We start from the raw sequence: 19670 nt of genomic DNA, 5'->3' as shown, positions 1-19670 counted from the left end.
CTGCCCATCTGCAGTAACCATTATCTCTGTCTCTCTCTAAGAGATCCCACATGCCTATATCATGCTTTCTTGCATTCAGACACAGTCTCTGTCACCATCACTTCTTCCGGGAGATTATTCCACGCATCTACCACCCTTTCTGTAAAAAAAAGTATTTCCTTAGATTACTCCGGAGCCTATCACATCTTAACTTCATCCTATGCTCTCTCATTCCAGAGTTTCCTTTCAAATGAAAGAGACTCGACTCATGCACATTTACATTACGTAGTTATTTAAACATCTCTATCATATCTCCCCTCACCCTGCCCGAGACGGAAATTAGGAAATATTTTATTCATGGAGAAAGGTAGTAGTTGCATGGAACAGCCTGCCAGAGAGGCAGGGGCAAAGAAAAACAGCAACAAAATTCAAGAAAGCCCAGGAGAGGTAAAAAGAGATCCCTGCTTGTGAAGGGAAAAGCAGAGATCAATTAGATACTAGAGCAGTGGGCAAACAGGGCAGTCATTCTACCCTTATTTGTCCTCCAGTGCTATGACAGGTCTTTCCTTGTTAGACTCCTTGGTGGGAGATGTTGAGGAAATGCTACTCTGAGACTGAACTGGAAAGGCACTAGCAGAATTATTTCCTTGACCTGGGGCAGTATTCGTATCGTGCCTCTCTTGTGTGTTTACTTCAGCCTTGTAATGGGTTTTGTGAGCCGAAAGAAGGAGAAGTCGCTGCTGAAGACAAAAATGGATGGGACCTTTCTGCTGCGCTTCAGTGAGAGCTGCCGCGAAGGAGGAATCACCTTTTCCTGGGTCGAATTTCAGGGCAGAGGTAAGCTTGATGTTGCCATGCAGAACCAGAGCAAGGCAAAGTATCTGTGATTAATCTACTGTAGGCTGTCACACTTCGCAGCCTATAAACCTAAGAACAAATTGGAGGGGGAGGGGGGAGCAGAATTTCAATGTAAATCAATTTCCTTAAATCCACAGCAAGAAAAAAATATATCTTGGCATAATATGCTCAGGATAACGGCCTTTAAATTGTTACTATGTGCTCATAATAGTTGAGAGACCAGCACAGACCAATTAATATCAAAAGTCTGTAACTCATTTTAATCATAACACTTATAGGGGCTCATTTTCAAAAAGGAACAACATCCAAAATGTGGTAGAAAAGGGGCAGATAGAAGTTTTTTTCACCAAACCCTTCCAATTCTCTATTTTTAAAACCCATTTTCTAGACTGGGTTTTAAGGTGGTGGTGGTCTTCAGTGTATCTAAATCTGAAGGAGGCGCGTTGGAAGCGGGATTAGGGTGGGTTTATGATTTGGATGATCTGCAATAATCAGACATTTTAGAAAATGTCCAGGGCACAGTTTGGATATTTGAGACTAGACCTGTTTTAACAATGAATAAGTGTCAAAAAGGTACACAAACTGACTTGATGACCACTGGAGGAGTGTGTAAGGGGAGGGTCATGTCTTTATCTTTCCAGTGGTTACTGACTCCCTCCCACCCCCCAAAGATGTGAATGAAATAGTACATACCTGCCTGTATGAGCTTCAGATGTTATGGCCAGTCCTAGCAGAGTAGAAAGCAGGTTCTTGGAGTAGCCTCGTGAGCGGTATAGTGATGGAGACTCAGGCCTATATCCCATTCTAACTGCTACACTTATGTGGAACTTGTGAGCCTTCCAAATTCCATCCAGACCCTACTATACCATCATGTAGGTGACACCTGCAGGCATAAGGACTATTGGGGAGGTATACAGTTGGGTCCAGTGGGTTTTGGAGGGCTTACCATACACATGTCTTCATAACCCACTTATATAGTGTATCTGAGCCTTTTTATGTGAAGTTCACTACAGTGCCCCCAAAAGTGCTCCACTGCTTTGTAGGGACATCTGTGTGGCCAGTCTACTAAAAATGTTGCCCCCCCCCCCCTCCTACATACCACTGGCTTGTTTTGTGCATTTTTTTCTTTTGGATATACATGGGGAGGTTCTGAAAATGGTTCAAAAAGATACACACTGAGCACAAACACATCTATTTAAAAACAAAAACCAAGATAGATGTTTTCTATTTCGAAAATGGTCATATTCGCTACTGGATTTTTGTGCATCTTCCACAAAACATCCAAACTCGGATTTGGACATCATATCAAAAATGCCAATATGGTGTCCCATAATGAAAAATACATCATAAAGAATGTTAAAAGTGCACTTATCTGATGAAAACATTGCTTGAATCCAATCCACTCGTCACATAAAACTGTGAAATATCCCATTAGTGAAGAGAGATTCCTTTTGAAAGCGGCCCTTCACTAATGGGGATATTTTAAACAAGCCTTCCTCTTCTAATCCAGAGTGTAAGATCCGCTCAGTGGAGCCCTACACCAAAACGCAACTGAGTTCGATCCCGCTGACAGAGATCATCCGCAACTTCAAGCTGATAGCCGATGAAAACATCCCTGAAAACCCACTCAAGTATCTGTATCCTGATATAATGAAGGATGTAGCCTTTGGGAAGTACTATGAGCACAAGAGTGAAGGTGAGCAGCATGTTCTGGTGGAAGAGAGGTGGGTGAAACATGCACTGGGCAAGTGAAACATGTTTGACCAGGGCAAGTGAGAGATGGTAGAAGGAATGGTGTGAGCTATTGAGGGGAATGGTGCGAGATGGATGGAAGCATGGCACAGCCATGTGTGAGCATGATGCTGGTCTGAGGATTCATGTCCCGGTTGTGTGGTGGTGGTGGTGTTGTATTGAAGGTGGGAGGTGTTGCAGATTTTTGTGGAGGTACAGAACAAGATTTTTTTATCTGAAATACTTGGGACTAGAGGCATTTCCGATTTTAGAATTTTTGGTTTTTGGAATGATGGCCTGTGGCCATAGCGATTCATATTCGTCATCTGCTGCAGCCCTGCAGGCTTCTCTCTGCCATCTCCTGCCTACTGACATCACTTCCTTTTTCCTTCCTGGTTGGATATGACAAAGAGAAGCATGCGGGACCGCAGCAGGCAATGAATATGAATCACTGTGGCCACCGGCAGCACCTCAGAGGTACACCAGTGTGAGCTAAGATGAAAGAAAAATGAGCTACTATCAGTGTAAAGTGAAGTTTTTAAAGTGACTTGGGGGCCAGGTTTCACTTTTGATACTAAAAGTAAGGGCTCCTTACTTTTAGGGCCTTAACGCACAGAATAGCGCGCGCTAGCCACTACCGCCTCCTTTTAAGCAGGCGGTAATTTTTCAGCTAGCGCTTGCTATAGTGAGCGCTAATCTTGTGCGTGCGCTAAAAACACTAGTGCACCTTAGTAAAAGGAGCCCCAAGGTTTTTCTGTACAAATTAGTAATGCAATATTATTTTGAAAAAAAAAAAAAAAGAAACCTTCGTGTTTTTTTTTTGGAGCTTTTTGGTTTTTTACAATTTTGGATAAAGGATCTTGTACAAGATATGGTATGTTCTGATATGTAGGTGCCTAACAGTTTCTTTGTTATTTCTATTATATTTCATTAGCTGTCGCTTATTTCCGCCTACACTGTGTCTTAGTTTGAGGCAATCTACATAGTGCAAGAAAACCTGCAATAAAGTCTAGGATATACGTACAATAGAATTTTTGTTAATTAGAGAGTACATGGTTCTTAAATAAGATAGTCTTAATGAGCTTGTGAAGGCTGCATACGAGGTCTGACAATTAAGTTCATGAACTTGCCACCGTTTGCTTACTTTGGCAGCTCTGTACAAACAACATGGTAAGATTTCATAACCTTGGTATATCGGTGTCTCACAGTTGTGTTCGTGTTGAAATGTGGCATAGTATTGCTGAGAGGCATTCATTATTTTTGCTTGTTTTTGTGTGCCATTGCAAAAATGTCGGAGCTTGAATTAGAGCAACGAACAAACATTAAATTTCTTGTTAAACTTGGCAAGAGTGGAAGTGAAATCAGGGACACGTTAGTCCAAGTTTATGGGGCTAATGCAAAGAAGAAAACAGAACGAGAGGGCATTCGGAAAAATTGAGGTGACAGATTCAGAACCAATGCTAGGAGGTTCTTCTTCACCCAAAGGGTGGTGGACACCTGGAAAGCGCTTCCAGAGGGTGTGATAGGACAGAGTACGGTATTGGGTTTCAAGAAGGGATTAGATAACTTCCTGAAGGAAAAGGAGATAGAAGGGTATAGATAGAGGATTACTATACAGGTCCTGGACCTGATGGGCCACCGTGTTAGTGAATCTCTGGTCTGACCCAGCAGAGGCACTGCTTATGTTCTTATGTTCATTCAGGTCATCAAGGGTAATATGACAACAGCTCTGATGACTATTCCAGAAAAAGAGTTCCAAAAGTGCTTTGAAGACTAGGCGCTGATGTCGGTGCATAGCTTCCCAAGGGGAATACTTCCAAGGTTACCATAGTGATATTCAGCAATGAGGTGTGTAGCATTTTTCTAGGATGAGTTTATGAATTTAATTGTCAGTTTTCGTATGCAGGCAAAGTATTCCAAAACTTAGCTGCCTGGTTTGAAAGCATGGAAAGATTCTTTTAAATTTGAAACCCTTACAAGTTGGAAATGCTAACTTTAAAAAGTTATGAGTTTCTTATATACAGTACAAGACACAAAAAATATTGTGAAAAAAGTAGATTTTGGAATCATAGGAACTTGCAATGACAGTAATTTTAGAATTGTGATGGATTGTATTATTTACGTATTAAGCCTCTTATACAGTTTTGAGGCTATGTGGATGGACTAAGGTGGCAAGTGTTGAGTTATAGAAATGAAGATGAGCCCCAAGCTGGAATGTGTCTTTCTAGTGCAACAGACACATTATTCCTGAACCTGTGGATAGTCAGTCTATTCCTGCAAGAATTCTTGTAAAGAGCCTCATTAGCATTCTTTTCCTCCGCCTCCCATGTCTCTGGGCTGTCCTACAATTCCTCAGTTTTCTCTCTACAGGTGAGATGGTAGGAGTCTGTCTTTTCTGCTCATGTTTATTTTTCTATTAAATTTGTTTTTTGCTTACCATTTGCAAGGCTTTTCAGTGCTACAGAGGATCCCAATGTGGGGAAATCTCTGGCTACAGGAGGGCACAGATTATAAGGTTGGGGTTCTGCATCCAAGGAGCAGACTGCCTTGTAGTGCATCCACTTGAACTGCCTGTACTAACAGTCCTGGAGCTCATGGATCAGTCCCTTGGGAGCAAGACTTGCCCCAAGTTCTGTCTGCAGTGGACTTGAGCACAGGCTGAATGGCTCCATGGCAGTTTTTCCTCCCTGCGTGTGTGGAGTTTCGGTGGGGGTTGAGGTCTCTAGTCAGTCATTGAGCCCGAGAGACAGTCTGAAGACACAAGCAATCTGAATTCTAGGCTTGTTTGTGGCAGAAGTTATCTTTGTAAGCTGTCTGCTGCTTTACCATAAGCAGCTCCCAGCACACGGCATTGCACAATGAGTAACAGGCTGACAGCCTTTTCAAACAAAATTGTGTGTGTGTGGGGGGGGGGGAGTTTTTGGGTTCTGTGGTTAGTCAGGGTCCCTCACTTCTAAAATCCCCAAATCACTAGTTTTTGGACCTCAGTGTAGCTCCCAAAGGCTGTTTTTGGTTCTAAAGTTGCCACTATGGTGGCTATCTTGGATTTCCCGATTTAAAAATAAAAGCCTTTATCTGCCTCAAACGCCTCAATTTTTATCAAAAGCAGACATGATGAACTCCTCAGGTCTATGTTCCTTGGATTCAGCCCATATTTGCGTTGGATGGCTATCGGAGGACCGTCCATGTCCCACGTGCTGCATGGCGCATGGGGTGGGGGGAGCAGGAGCCACTGTCTTAGAACCCAGTGGTGTAGTGTGGGGGGGGGGGGGGGCGGTCTGCCCCAGGCACAGTCTTGGTGAGGGTGCAGGCACCTGTCCTCCTCCATCCCCCGCTCCTTCCCCGTCCCACCCCACCCCCACCGCCGCGCTTGCTCAGCACTTCCCTTTCCCCATACCTCTGTAACGTTCCTGGCATGAACAGCAACCCTCAACCTGCTGTCATGCCAGCGTCGGCTCTTCCTCTGACATAATTTCCTGGACCCTCACCTAGGAAGTGACGACAAAGAAAAAGCCAATGCTGGTACAACAGCAAGTTGGAGGTTGCTCTTCGCGTCGGGAACATTACAGAGGACCAGACAAAAAAATCCAGGTTTGAGCCTGGGAATAGTGAAAGTGCATTCCTGGCAAAGCACAGCCGTTCCGCTGTCACAAAACCCCAGAAAGGAGCTGGTGAGCATCTGCAGGGTCATCTGGATGTCCTGGGTAGAGGTTCCCCCGAGTTCATCAATATGATGTCTGAAGCTTACATGACTAACAAGGGCTGCATGGAACCCTCTGGGATCATGGTCATGCTGGCACTGGGGGTTTTCTCCCCCAAGAGCGCAATTCCCCATCAACAGTGCCATGCACAAGACGGGGATGCTCAGTCTGAGGAGGACTGGGATGCCTTTACTATCCCTGTCTGGGTTCTCGGTAGCAGGAGAAGCTGCTTCATGTCTAGGGGGACCGGATCCAGATCTGGTGGAGGCCTTTGATCTCGGAGAGGACCCGACTATGTGCAGGCTGTTTACCTCAAAGTGCTGAGGATTTAATCACAGAATCTCTCCAGGAATTGAAGATAGAGACTCCGCAGAACTCAGTCACGCAGTACTTGCTTAGGAGCAGCACAAAAAGTGCAGACCACATGTTTCCCTCATTTTTATTCATCAAGTCATTGCAAAAATGCTAACAGACCATTGGGAGGTCCCGGAGAGACCTCTTTGGGTGGCCAAAGCCATGGCAAAAAAACTCTTTTTAAAAAAAAATTATTATAATTTATTGCAATTAAACATCTAATTTTATATCCATACATAAAACAATGCATTAATTCATTATATAACTTATTTCTTAATAAATACAAAAATATCAAAGTACTTATAATGAATACCATAACCCAACCTTCCCATCCCACCCACTCGAGTGGGAGGATGTGTGAAGGAGATTTCTAAAATATATAAAAGGATCGGAGATCGATAGGACTATCTTGTTGGGAATTAATCCAAATTTCTTACGCACTCCAGATAGTATTATAATTATGTATCCGATTTCTCCGAAGAGCAGTCAATTTTGACATTTGTTGTATATATTGAACTTTTGCCAATAATACTCAGGGTCCTGGTAAATCTAATTGTTTCCAGGCAGATGCTAAAACAATTCGGCTTGCTGTCATTATCAAATGTATCCACTTTTGATGTTTCAAAGAAAGAGAAGATGGTCCCCTATTCAGCAAGCAACATTCCATAGTCTTAGGATATTACTTTATCCCAATAAACTCTGTGCTTTGACGCAGTGCCACTATATATGTTCAAAAGTGCCCGCTACTGCACATCTTCTCCAACATTTATCTGATCCTTTTCCATACATATCATACAAACATACCGGAGTATAATACCAACAGAAAATCATTTTATATCCATTCTCTATCATATTGCTAGCTATAGTACCATATAAAAGGGATTGCAATATTTTAAACCATTCTTTATCAGTAAAAGATTTACCAATAATCTCCCACTGACATCTATATTTCAGAGGGGGATGAAGATGCTCCAATTGTGCATTATATAATCTAGTGATACTTCCCCTTCCGCTCTCTTATCATAGCCTTTGCTAAATTCGATTGTTAAGAAATAGTTAGTTCTCTAAGGACCACTTTTCTAATGAAACTTTCAATTTGTCTATAATAAAATAGATCATTTGGTTCAAGGCTGTATTCTTCTTTCAATATTTCAAAGGGAACTATTTTCCCTTATCATCAATCAATTGGTCTAATATTTTAACCTTTTCCTATCGTAATACATTTTATGTTACGCTGGTTCCAACCCTTAATTATTTTAGCAAAGTTTTGTATTATTCACCGTTATCATTTACAGCTATTGTAAACATAATGTAAATAAGTCATAAGTCTGTAAATTCAAATATTTTGTGTTCCTGGCTCTTTATTAGTATGGGACATACGATGGCAACAACATTTTTGGAATGTCCCGTCATCCGGGACACATGATAGGAAAAAGTTAAAACCTTTCCTACCCCAACGGTGAAAGGCCACATCAACTTCTGGCATAAAATTAGGCATATATGTGCAAAACTGTTTATTGGTCAAAAGCGCAAGCGAAAACCACAAGAACAATAATACAGCATAGACCAAATTTTCAAAACCGTAAAAAACACCCCCTCCCCCCACCCAAAAAAAGGGCATGGAGCAGCCAGAGAGCAAATGTCACAGACAGTACAAGAAAATAATTACACAGTCAAATATTCAATACATGGCTATGAGCATACCCGGTCAAAGAGGCCCAAAAAGGCTCCCAAGAAAGTTGTAATTGATGGCCCTTAACGGAGCAAAATTAGGCATATATATATATATATATATATATATATATATATTTATATATAATAGCTGTCCCCCACAACATCGCCTGCGTACCTGGATCCATAACTCAAGAGTATGTCGTAATACAAAATTGTACTTTTTAGCTATTATGGAGAGTTGTGAAAATTGAAACCAGGATATTGCCCACAATTGAGGCGTGCCCAATATCTCCTGTTCCATACGCACTCATGATTTTCCTTTATCCCATTTCCAATTCCCTAAGTATCGTAATTGGGCTGCTTGATAATAATATCGAAATTGTGGTACTGCCATTCCTCCTAGTCATCTAGGTTGATACATCATTGTTCAAGATACTCTTGGAGTCTTATGTTGCCAAATAAAAGCAAATATCTTCCGCTCTAATTTTATTTTTAAAAAATGGTTTGGGTAAAGGAATCGGTAGAGCTGAGAAAAGATAAAGCAACCTCGGGAGTACCACCATCTTTATTGTTTGTACTCTACCTAACCAGGAAATATTTAGATGTTTCCATCTCTCCATATCTTGCCTAATCGCTTTAAGGAGAGGGAGTAGTTAGCAGTATATAGCAATTCTACTTGTTTTGTTAAGTTGATCCCTAAGTATCTTAATGATTGTTGTGCCCATTTAAAAGAATAGTTATTAGAAATCCATCCACAATCTAGATCTGAGAGGGTAAGATCCAAGATTTCTGATTTAGACATATTTATCTGAAATCCTGATATCTGACCAAAAATCGTGAGAGCTTCCACTATAGCCCTCAGTGAGGGAGAAGGATCTTGTACCGTGAAGAGAATATCAGCAAACAATAAAATTTTTGTCTCTAACCCACCACAACTTATACCTAAAATATTTGAGGTCTGCCGCACCCGTTGTGCAAGAGGCTCCATAGCACAGGTGACAGAGCATAATCTTGACGGGTCTCCCTTCCCAAAGTAAAGCTTTCAGTATATCCTCCATTAATATTGATTGAAGCTAAAGGAGCCCTATATAATAATTGTAACCAATGTAAAAAGTTTCCAAATATCCCCAACTTTTCTAATACTTGGAATAGATAGGGCCAATAAACCCTGTCAAATGCCTTCACGGCATCGATACCCAAAATAAAGGCCGAGTCCTTTCCACCATTAACTTGGCATCAAAAGTCTGGCATCCCTTTATAAATCCAGATTGATCATCTACTATCAGATGTGGCATATATATTTGTAAACGTTTAGCTAGGATCTTAGTGAACAATTTATAATCCACATCTAGTAGAGAAATTGGTCTATAAGAAGAACAAGATATCGGATCTTTACCTGGTTTTAATATTAAAGTTATTCCCGCTAAATGCCATGAATAGGGCAACTCCTGTCTATCCACCAAAGTGTTATAAAAGTGTAGCAGAGGGGGATCAAGTTCGTTCGAAATGTCTTATAGAATTTAGCAGTAAAACCATCTAAACCTGGTGATTTTCCCACCGGCATGTTAATTCTTTCACTGTAATAGGGAGGGATAATTCCATGTTTTCCCCAAAAATAAGACTAGGTAAGTGTAGAGGATCCAGGTAAGCATGAATGTCCACTTATTCCATTGTATGTTCAGGTTGATATAGTTGATGATAATAGTCAGTAAAAACTTGCTGAATATGGCCTAAAGTAGTACAGTTTCCAGTTGGGCCCTGTATACGAGTGATAACATTACGAAGATGTCTTTTCTTCAACTTATGAGCCCATATTCTACCTGATCTGTTCTTTGTTTCAAAGTATTCCTGACATAACCATTGGAGTCTAATACTAATAATCTCCAGGTCTAACGCCTGGAGATCCATTTTAAGTTGTTGCAATTTTATTTCTTTCTCAGGGGGGTAAATTCCCACCCTTACAATTCCATTCTAATATACAGATCTGATCTCGTAAATCTCTGACCTTATTCATACATGTTCTCTGAACATGTGCTCCCAAACCAATAATTTTGTCCCGCATAACTACTTTTAAACATTCCCAAAGGGTTTCTGGAGAAATATCTCCTTTATCGTTAAATTGTAGGTATTCTCCTAGATCCTTACCCAATTGTTGCATCAGGGTCCAACAGGAGACTATCATCTAATCTCCAATATTTTCTACCCAGTTGAGCAGATTGTATTATTAGATTAAAACAAGTTGGAGCATGGTCAGACCATATCCTAGCTTCTATGGAAAAAGATTTAACAGTAGATCTTTCCCCACCAGCCAGAGATCGATTTCTAGAATATGAAGAATAAACATCAGAGTAAAAAGTATAATTGATATCTGTCGGGTGTTGATGTCTCCACAAATCAATAAGATCCCATGACTCCATAAATAGATGTAATTGACATTGTTCAGCTTTACCATAATTAACACCTGTACTAGAGTTGTCTAGCTTAACATTTAGGGTAAGATTGAAATCACCTCCTACTATGATTTTCCCTTCTGCATATCGTGTCAACATATCCCCTATTTTATTATAAAGAGCACCTTGATTCACATTAGGAGCATAAAGATTTAACAAAGTATATAATTAACCTCCCATAAAGCAGGAATTGACCTTCTTTATCATGAACCATCTCTTTAACATCTACAGATATATAGTTAGCAAATACAATAGCAACTCCATTAGTTTTAGATTTCAATTTGTTAGAGGCAAAGTAAATTTCTTTATAATTAGCATGATGAAAAAAATTTTCATGGGCAGGTAATAAATGCGTTTCTTGTATAAAACCAATTGTCATCTTAACTCTACCTGCCTCCTGAAAGTAAAGTTGTTGTTAACGCTGAGAGTTTAATCCCCGAACATTCAGGGACATAAAAACTCGTTCAACCATTTATAAACATAAAATTACCTTAGATACATTTATTTTCCCCAATTGCTCATCAAACCTACCAATATCTTTCCACCATTCATAACTCATAAATATCTCTCTGCACACAACTTCCCACCCATTCAACCCCCAAAACCCTCATCCCAACCCTACCAAAAACCTGCCCGGCCCCTACTACTAGAAACAGATCCAGCTTCCAATAAAAAAAAACAAACGAAGGTCAGGTCCACCTCCAGATGTCAGGGTCAGAAAGGGTTAACCCTATCCCAGACTTTCCACAGCTTTATTAATTGTCAACCCCATTACAACTCTCCTTTACTTCTATTTAAAAAATATATATGTATCATTGCTATTATCAGTTCTTCTCTTTATTTATACTAATTCAGTTATTCTACTTGTCTCTGTAGCCACTGTTTTTGTTCAATTCTGTGCCATCTCCGATTTGGCAGCCCTGTTGATTGAAGTTAGATTTGTTCCAATTGTTGGTTTTTCTTTCTCATTAATCCACAATTTGACCTGTATAAATAGCTGTTGAGCATCTAAGGCTGAATTTACTTTATGGTATTTATTTCCCAACATGAAAGAAATTCCAAATGGATAATGCCATTTATACCGGATATTATTTTGTTGTAAGCATTTAGTAACTTCATGACAGTCTCGTCGACGTTTCAATGTTGCTGAAGAAATATCTGCAAATAGTTCCACTTTGATATTATTCCACAGTAGGTGACCCATTTTTCGTGCCGCCTGTAGCACTCTTTCTTTCTGTGGATCCGTCCAGTCTTTCCAGAGGTCTGCTGTTTCACATCCTTCCACATCAGAAAGTATTCACTATGGACAGGCCATGTATACTTGGGGGGGCTCACCTAGCCTCAGGACACAAGGCAGGTAGTCTGCTCAAGAGAAGACATTCTACATTAACCTATTAAAGCTAAGGGCAATTCACAATGCTCTAAAAACCTTTCAAGAGTCTTTCCAACCAAGTACTCCTTGTTCGAACAGACAATCAAATAGTGATGTACTATATTAACAAACAAGGAGGACCAGGTTCTCTCCCTCTCTGTCAAGAGGCAGAATTCATATGGAACTGGGCGATTGCTTGAAACATATTTCTCAAAACCATATATGTGCAAGGTAAACTGAATACTCTAGCCCAGTGTTTTTCAACCTTTTTTGGGCAAAGGCACACTTGCTTCATGAAAAAAATCACGAGGCACACCACCATTAGAAAATGTTAAAAAATTTAACTCTCTGCCTATATTGACTATATATAAAGTAATTCTCTTGAATAGGAATCAAATAAACACAAAGAAAGTATTTTATAATTACTTTATTACGAAATAAAAATTATAAAATACTTTATTCAGTGCGAAACCTGGGCCTGTTTGGCTGAACACAAAGCTGATATTCTGGCTGGAATCGAAGAAAGACACACACGTAGCTCTTCGTCAACAGCTCTCAGTCATTCTCTGTATTTGGTTTTTATAGCATACAAAAATAGACAAATATACCCTCCATCCTTTTTATTAAACCACAATAGCAGTTTTTAGCGCAGGGAGCTGCGCTGAATGCCCAGCGCTGCTCTTGACGCTCATAGGCTCCCTGCGCTAAAAACCACTATTGCGGTTTAGTAAAAGGTGACCATATTGTAAAATATAGACAGCAGATATAAATTCAGAACTGTGCATAGTAAGTGAAGGGAAGTTTTCATCTCTGGGAATTTACCCAGTTAACTATTAAGTTATTTGGGCAAATTCCTTTGAAAACTGTGGTAATACTGCCTCCACTTTGCTAAATTTCAAATAAAATCATTTTTCCTACCTTGTCTGGTGATTTCTGGTTGCACTTTCTTCTTCTGACTGTGCATCCAATCTTTCTTCCCTTCTATCAGCCTGTATGCTTTCTCTCCTCCACACCTCATTCCCTCCCCCAACTTTTTCTTCCTCTCTCCCTGACCTTTCTTTCTTTCTGTTACTCTTCTTTCCTTCTGTTTCCCTGCCTGCCCCCTTTCTTTCTTTCTCCCTGCCGTTCCCCAAGCCACTGCCACTGCCATCGGGGAACAGGACCCACCAATGGATAACAGGCCCCAAAGCCGACGCCGACGCATGCTCTCCCTGACGTCAATTCTACAATCGGAGAGGAAGTTCCGCCCAGCCAGGCAGCGATTGGCTGGCCCGAACTTCCTCTCCGACTGCAGAACTGACGTCGGGGAGAAGAAGACTTATCGTCTCGATAGATTAGATCGCCAAGACAAAGTGAGTCCTGGGTGATCGACTCACTTTGCCTTGGCGAGCTACTGGCGCCCCTGCCTCGGGCCCCCTGTCAGCTCCGGGCCCGGCGGCCCTGCGGCACACCAGGCAACATCTCGCGGCACACTAGTGTGCCGCGGAACAGCAGTTGAAAAACACTGCTCTAGCCAACAAACTTAGCAGATTTCTACAACCACACGAATGGAGTCTTGCGTCACATCTTCTTGCTATGGGGGACTCCTCAAATAGACCTGTTTGTGTCTCCCCACAATCACAAATTACCTTAATTCTGGTCCAGACAGTACTTTCCTCATCATTTTAAAGCAGATGCTTTTCTTATAGATTGGACAAAGAAATTCCTTTATGCATTTCGCAAATCCCTCTCATTCTCAAGACTTAGTCAAGCTCAAGAGCGAATCAGCCACCATGATCCTGATAGCTCCTCAGTGGCCCAGACAACCTTGATTCTCCCTTCTATTTCAGATGAGTGCCAAGGATCCAATTCCTTTACAAATCTTTCCATCTCTGCTCACTCAGAGTCAAGGATCTCTGTTACATCCCAATCTGTAATCTCTGCACCTGACAGCTTGGTTCCTCTCAGTCTGACTTCAGCAGATTTTAATCTTTCTGACTCAGTACAAGCCATTATAACTGCTTCCAGAAATGCTATCAACAGAAGTGGACATGCTTCAATTTGTGGTGTGCCCTTCATCATCATGATGCTTCCTCCTCTTCTCTCCCTTCAGTGTTGGATTATCTTCTCCATTTATTCAATATTGGGCTAAAAACCACCTTGGTCAGAGTTCACCTCAGTGCTATCAGTGCTTTTCATGTTTCTGTCAACAATAGATCTCTGGCCACTCATCCAAACCTCTGCTCAAGCCTCCTCCAGTTGTCTGGGATCATAATGTATTCCAGACGAGATGATAATTTCGGCTAAGCAGTATTACAGAATTAATTTTCTTAATGGCCAACTCTCCCTCCATCCCATTGCTGTAAGCTAGAGAGTCCCACATGTGAGAATATGCTGCCTGCTTGTCCTAACACAGTTACTTACTGTAACAGGTATCTGGGGACAGCAGGCAGATATTCTCATATCCCTCCTACCTCCCCTGGTTGGCTTCTTAGCTTGCTTACGGAACTGAGGTACTGGGAGTTGGTGTTGGGCGCAAAGGCACTCGTGCATGTGCGGTGCAGGCAGTCATGAAGTTTCTAAAATCTTAGTGGCAATATACTTTTACTACTCTATTGAGCTCCATGGATGATATCACCCACATGTGAGAATATCCTCCTGCTATCCCTGGATAACACCTGTTACAGTAAGTAACTGTGTTTATCATTTCAAGCTGCCATCTGGGATGCTGACCTTTGCTGGTTGTTTTCTAATTTTTCATCCTATTTACATTTCAGGAAATTGTTGGAAACCTACTTATATGGGAAGTTTCTGAAAGACTAATTTTTTGTACTTCACTGTAGATGTTCAGTTTCTTTTTCACTTGCTAAACCACATAGATCTGCAAGGTTTTGTGGTATATAAATGCTATTTTATGTTATGCCCGTAAAGGCCGACCAGCCTTGAAACAGACCATTTCAGGATGGATCCTTATGGCCATTTCTTCAGCCTGTATAAAAAATAGAGAGCAACCACCTATATCTGTAAAAGTGTACTCTACTAGAAGTGTGGTTTCCTTATAGGCAGAATCTTCAGTGGTGGTTCCAGAAGAAATCTGTACAGCGGCCACATGGTCCTCTCTCCATATGTTCACAAAGTTTTTACAGGGTGGATTCCACATTCGGATCATTCATGCTGTCAGCAGGTTCATCTGCCCTGCCTTAGATTCTGGGGACTGCTTTGATACATCCCGAAAGTACAGGAATAAGACAGTGTTTCTCAGAGAAAGTCCCTGTACCCACCTCTGTTGTTTCCTCTCTAGAGCTGACCATCTGCTTTGGTACAAACTGAGGACTTTGAGCACAGCCCAGAGAGTTGGGAGTGGGGCAAAAGAATGCTAATGAAACTGTCTACAAGAATTCTTGCGGGAATAGATTGACTACTTGAAGGTTCAGGAATAAGGTATCTGTTTACTAGAAAGATGATTACTGAGGTAAGAATTTACCTAATTTTTCCATATTCAGCAGAATGTGATAGAGATTCTCTGGTCATGTGATGGCCAAGATATATTCTACAGCACAATATTTGCATAGCCGAAACAGTCATGAGGTCCTCTGGAACCCAGCATCATAGCTCTAAATCTAGCCACCAGGTATCATCCTTAAGAGTGCCCATAACCATTTCACTGCAGCATCCTAAGATCCATCAACACGTGCAGAAGACTGGCATTTATTTTCTCATTAAATTTTGTAACGCCTGCCTGTTTTTGCTTTACTGTTCCCGCCTCGGTTTCTCAAACCAGTTCTACTTCCTTACCCTTTCTCTTAAGTCCATTTTGTGTCATATTCCCCCCCACGTTCTCTTGTTGTCTTTTCTTCTCTCCCCCTCCCTGTCTACGACTTGATTTTTCTCCCTCTTCACCGCCTAATATTTTTATCTTTATCTCTAAACTCCTCTCTTCACACTGTTTTCACAAGCCCCTCTCCTGATAGAACCTTCTTTTTCCGTCACACATTCATTTTTTGCACTTCTGTCTTCCTCTACCATTCTGCAGTCTTTCACTCTGCAGAGGGCTATACTGTATATTTTCACTCTTTCTTCCTCCTCTGCAGCCTGTTCTTTCATCCTCTCTTGATCTGTACCTCTCAATCTGCACCTTTCTTCCCCCTTTTACTGCTACAACTGGTTCTCTTCCTATTCACGGTTCTAAAATTCCCTCTCACCGCTGTCCTGTCTGCCCACTTGGGATGTAGTGTCTCCCCTTTGGTGGGATATATAACAGGGTGATTGTACCTTATCTACAAAAGCAAACATTTTCCTGTCATTGGGGCTTTAGGATACTATCGTTCAGTGGTATTCACAAATTTTTAAGTTGGAGCCACTTTGGATTCAAAAGAGCTAAAGGAGAGCCATCAAATACTTTCCCATGTGAGGCCTCAACATTGCTATAGTTAGTTTTTCTCTTTTTTTTTTATATCTTTATTCATTTTGAAGCCATAAATAAGTGCAACAAATTGTACAATCATATTACACTATAAAAGCACCAGATCCCAATGCAGCACACTGGAAGGAAGCCTGCACTCTTTTCAGTCAGCAGATAGCTCCATTGGGCAAAGAATGTATTCATAATTGTTTTGGTATTTGCCCTTTTCCTAGGGTGAGAGAGAAGGCTGATTTATGTACAAGATATACGAACTATAAAGCATAAATTATGTACAAGATTACAAAACTATAAAGCATAAATTATGTACAAGATATACAAATTATATACATATATTTATATACATAAATTATGTACAAGATATACAAAACTATAAATCATAAATTAAGAATTTTTCCTAGCTTTTTTTTTTTTTTTTAAATGAAATATCAGAAAAATTGTGCCTTGGGGATGGTGTCCCACCACTGAAAATGCTTGGTTAACCAGCTATGTATTGTGTGTTGTTTTTTTTATTTGATTTTTGGCAGTAATCAACGAATATAAGAAGTACTTGCGACGCCATTTGATCGTGGTCTCTGCCAGGTGAGGCTGGTGCAGTTGTACCTTCTCCCATCTTTATGGTCCAGCTCAAACCTTCCTACTGCAAGTATCATTTAACCTCGTTGCTCTAATTCATGTGGTGCAGTTCCCTGTTTGCACTCTAGGGAGAAGAGAACCAAAAGCCATCTTTTCCACAGTAGCATCATGCATCGGAAGCAGCACAGAGCATATATAGACAGGAGGAATATAGAGCATTTGCCCAGTACAGTTTGGCCAGTTAAATAAGTTGATCAGGGCGCCGCTGAAAATGTCTGGTTAGTGCCCAAAGCAAAATTGACTATTTTGAGGGCATTCTGGGGCGGAGTCGACACTTAGCATTTAAGCAGCCAAGGCAACTGCATAAAAATCAGTCCTATCTTTTTGTGGTGTCCCACAATCCAAATGAGTGCTGAATATCACACTTAACTGGCTTTCTGTTACGTCCCTTCTGGATTCCATACGCTAGATATTCAGAAATCCACATCTTTTCCGAACACATGCTCCATCCCCTAAGCTGAGAGTCAGCAAACAACCTTAGTTTCAATTTCTGCAAGCAGTCTGAGCAGAAGTCTTTTGGTGTTGCTCTGCTTCTGTTTCTTTTTTTTTTTTTGCTTAAAGTTAGATTTTTGGTGGCTTTAATGCCTTGAGACTGCTCCTTGATGGTCTCCTGTTAGAGAAAGGACACAGTCCTGCAGAGCCAGACTGCATCTTCACAGAGAAATTCTGGTGGATCTGTGGAGCCAGCTTGCTGTGTGCCTGGGATCCTTTCCCGTGGAAGTCTGTCATAGGTTTCTAGCGCAGGCTATGCGTGTCTGGACAGAAACCCACTCAGTTTTCAAGGTGCAGGCTGCCCTTCCCGCCCCCAACCGTGTGGCAGAGGATCTGTGGGAACAGAGGTTGAAGTTGGTTTCTGGCAGTCTGAAGATCTTCAAGTATGATGCATTTGGAGCTGTTTCTGAGGCAGAATATTCTTTTTCTCCACTGAGCTGCTTTAAAACCGATGACAGAAAAAGGCACTACAGTGACTGTGAATACCTCCATTATTTCCTATGGGAACTTTGGACGTGACTTGTAGATTGATTTAAACTTTGTTTTTCACATTTTCTGTGGGTAGGGTTCAGGTCCTCCACATCCTCAGACCCCAAATCCCTATTTTTTTTATTATCAGTTTTTGTTTATTTTTGCCATTTTGGGGTGTGAATTCATGATGGCGGTCATCTTGGATTTTAAAAAAAATATTTTTTCTAACTTTGATTTCTGCCTCAAAACCCTTCGATTTGACTCAAAATCAATTGGGATGGACTCCCCAGCCCCTAATCTATTGACTGTGGACATTGATTGCACCAAATGGGTGCTGGATACCTTGTGGATATTGTATCAGATGGGCGCCGGATCAACGATTGCGTACCTCTTGCCATAGCTCGCCGGGGGAGGTGGCAGGAGCTTCGGACTTTGCCTCCTCCATGTCCTCTTGGGCTGGGGAGACGACTTTGGTCTGTGCCTTCTGAAGAAAATCTCGCCCAGCGGCTGTTCTAGAATCTGATGCAGTACCCTGTGTTCCAAGTCTGGGGACTCTTTTGACGTGACACATGAATCTCAGCAGAGTCCTACAATGGTTGTGGAGTGGGCCTTTTCACCGGATTGTATTCGCCTCTTCTGAATGGCGTATCCTCAGACCCCGCTTGTTTGATGCAGCCGGCAGGTTCGTTGGGACTTTTTCGGTCTATGGCTTCTGTGGTGAAGCTTCCTTTTCAGGAGCTCTCTTGTCTGGCCATGCCAAACCTCGATTGCAGTTGTTGCCATGCAGATTTTCTGTTTTCTTTTGTCTCCTGCCACTGTATTTAATTTCGAACCGGCTGATGCCTTTGCCGAGACTTGTCTTCTCGGCCACCCTGAGCATCTGGACTTGGCAGGCTTCTGTCTGTCTCTTTATGGCTGATGTTCTGAAACAGCTCCATTTGGATTTTCCACCTTCCAGGCTTCAGCCCTGGACTGTTCTCCTTTGACTTTTCCATCCCGTCCAGAGATCCTGGTTTCAGACCATTGTGATCCCTGGAAAGCTCTTTCCGATCTGCTACATCTATGTCTGCACTTTTATCACTTGAAACTTGCTTTTTGGCAGGTTAGCACAGCCTGCGGTAGATTCCGCCGGGGTCCAGGTTTCCAGTGTGCAGCCCTCCCTAGAGATGGGGAGTGAAATTTCAGGACTCTCAGGATCTAAGGAGGCTATTATGTTACCAAATATTTTTTTCTAGCATCCTCAGGTAGATGAGTGGCCTGCACAATGCCTCCTCTGTGGAAATACATGCCTGTTCTCCACTGGTACTGGTTGGTGTGGATGTGGTGATCTCATTTGAGCTCTTAGTACATTTTCTGCTGGTGCAGAGTCTAAGCATTGAACTCTTTGGACTGTATTTGGATGAGGACGCTGCCTCAAGGATCCCCTTCAGTGGATGTCCTTTCAAGGGCTGGATTCTGGATGACCTCTACTCAGGTGTTGTGAATGCCACCCTATGTTGCTCCCTGTAAACCAGTTTTGCTGGACGTAGGAAGGGGATCATCATTCTCTTTGT

At 41.6% G+C, this 19670-nt stretch overlaps 1 protein-coding gene across 1 annotated transcript in view; it reads left to right on the top strand.

Moving 5' to 3' along the window:
- STAT2 (signal transducer and activator of transcription 2) overlaps positions 1-19670 on the top strand; it is a 162609-nt gene that overhangs the window by 124966 nt on the left and 17973 nt on the right. Inside the window, exons 20-22 of the mRNA XM_033939517.1 lie at positions 677-816; positions 2348-2533; positions 17046-17100. Coding sequence (XP_033795408.1) covers positions 677-816; positions 2348-2533; positions 17046-17100 — 381 coding nt within the window. The remainder of the gene's footprint in view (positions 1-676; positions 817-2347; positions 2534-17045; positions 17101-19670) is intronic.

This window comes from Geotrypetes seraphini, chromosome 3, assembly GCF_902459505.1.
Source record: "Geotrypetes seraphini chromosome 3, aGeoSer1.1, whole genome shotgun sequence".
In the NCBI taxonomy this organism is placed as follows: Eukaryota; Metazoa; Chordata; class Amphibia; order Gymnophiona; family Dermophiidae; genus Geotrypetes; species Geotrypetes seraphini.
Note: the sequence above shows the minus strand (reverse complement) of the source record. Positions and strands in the feature narration are given on the sequence as shown.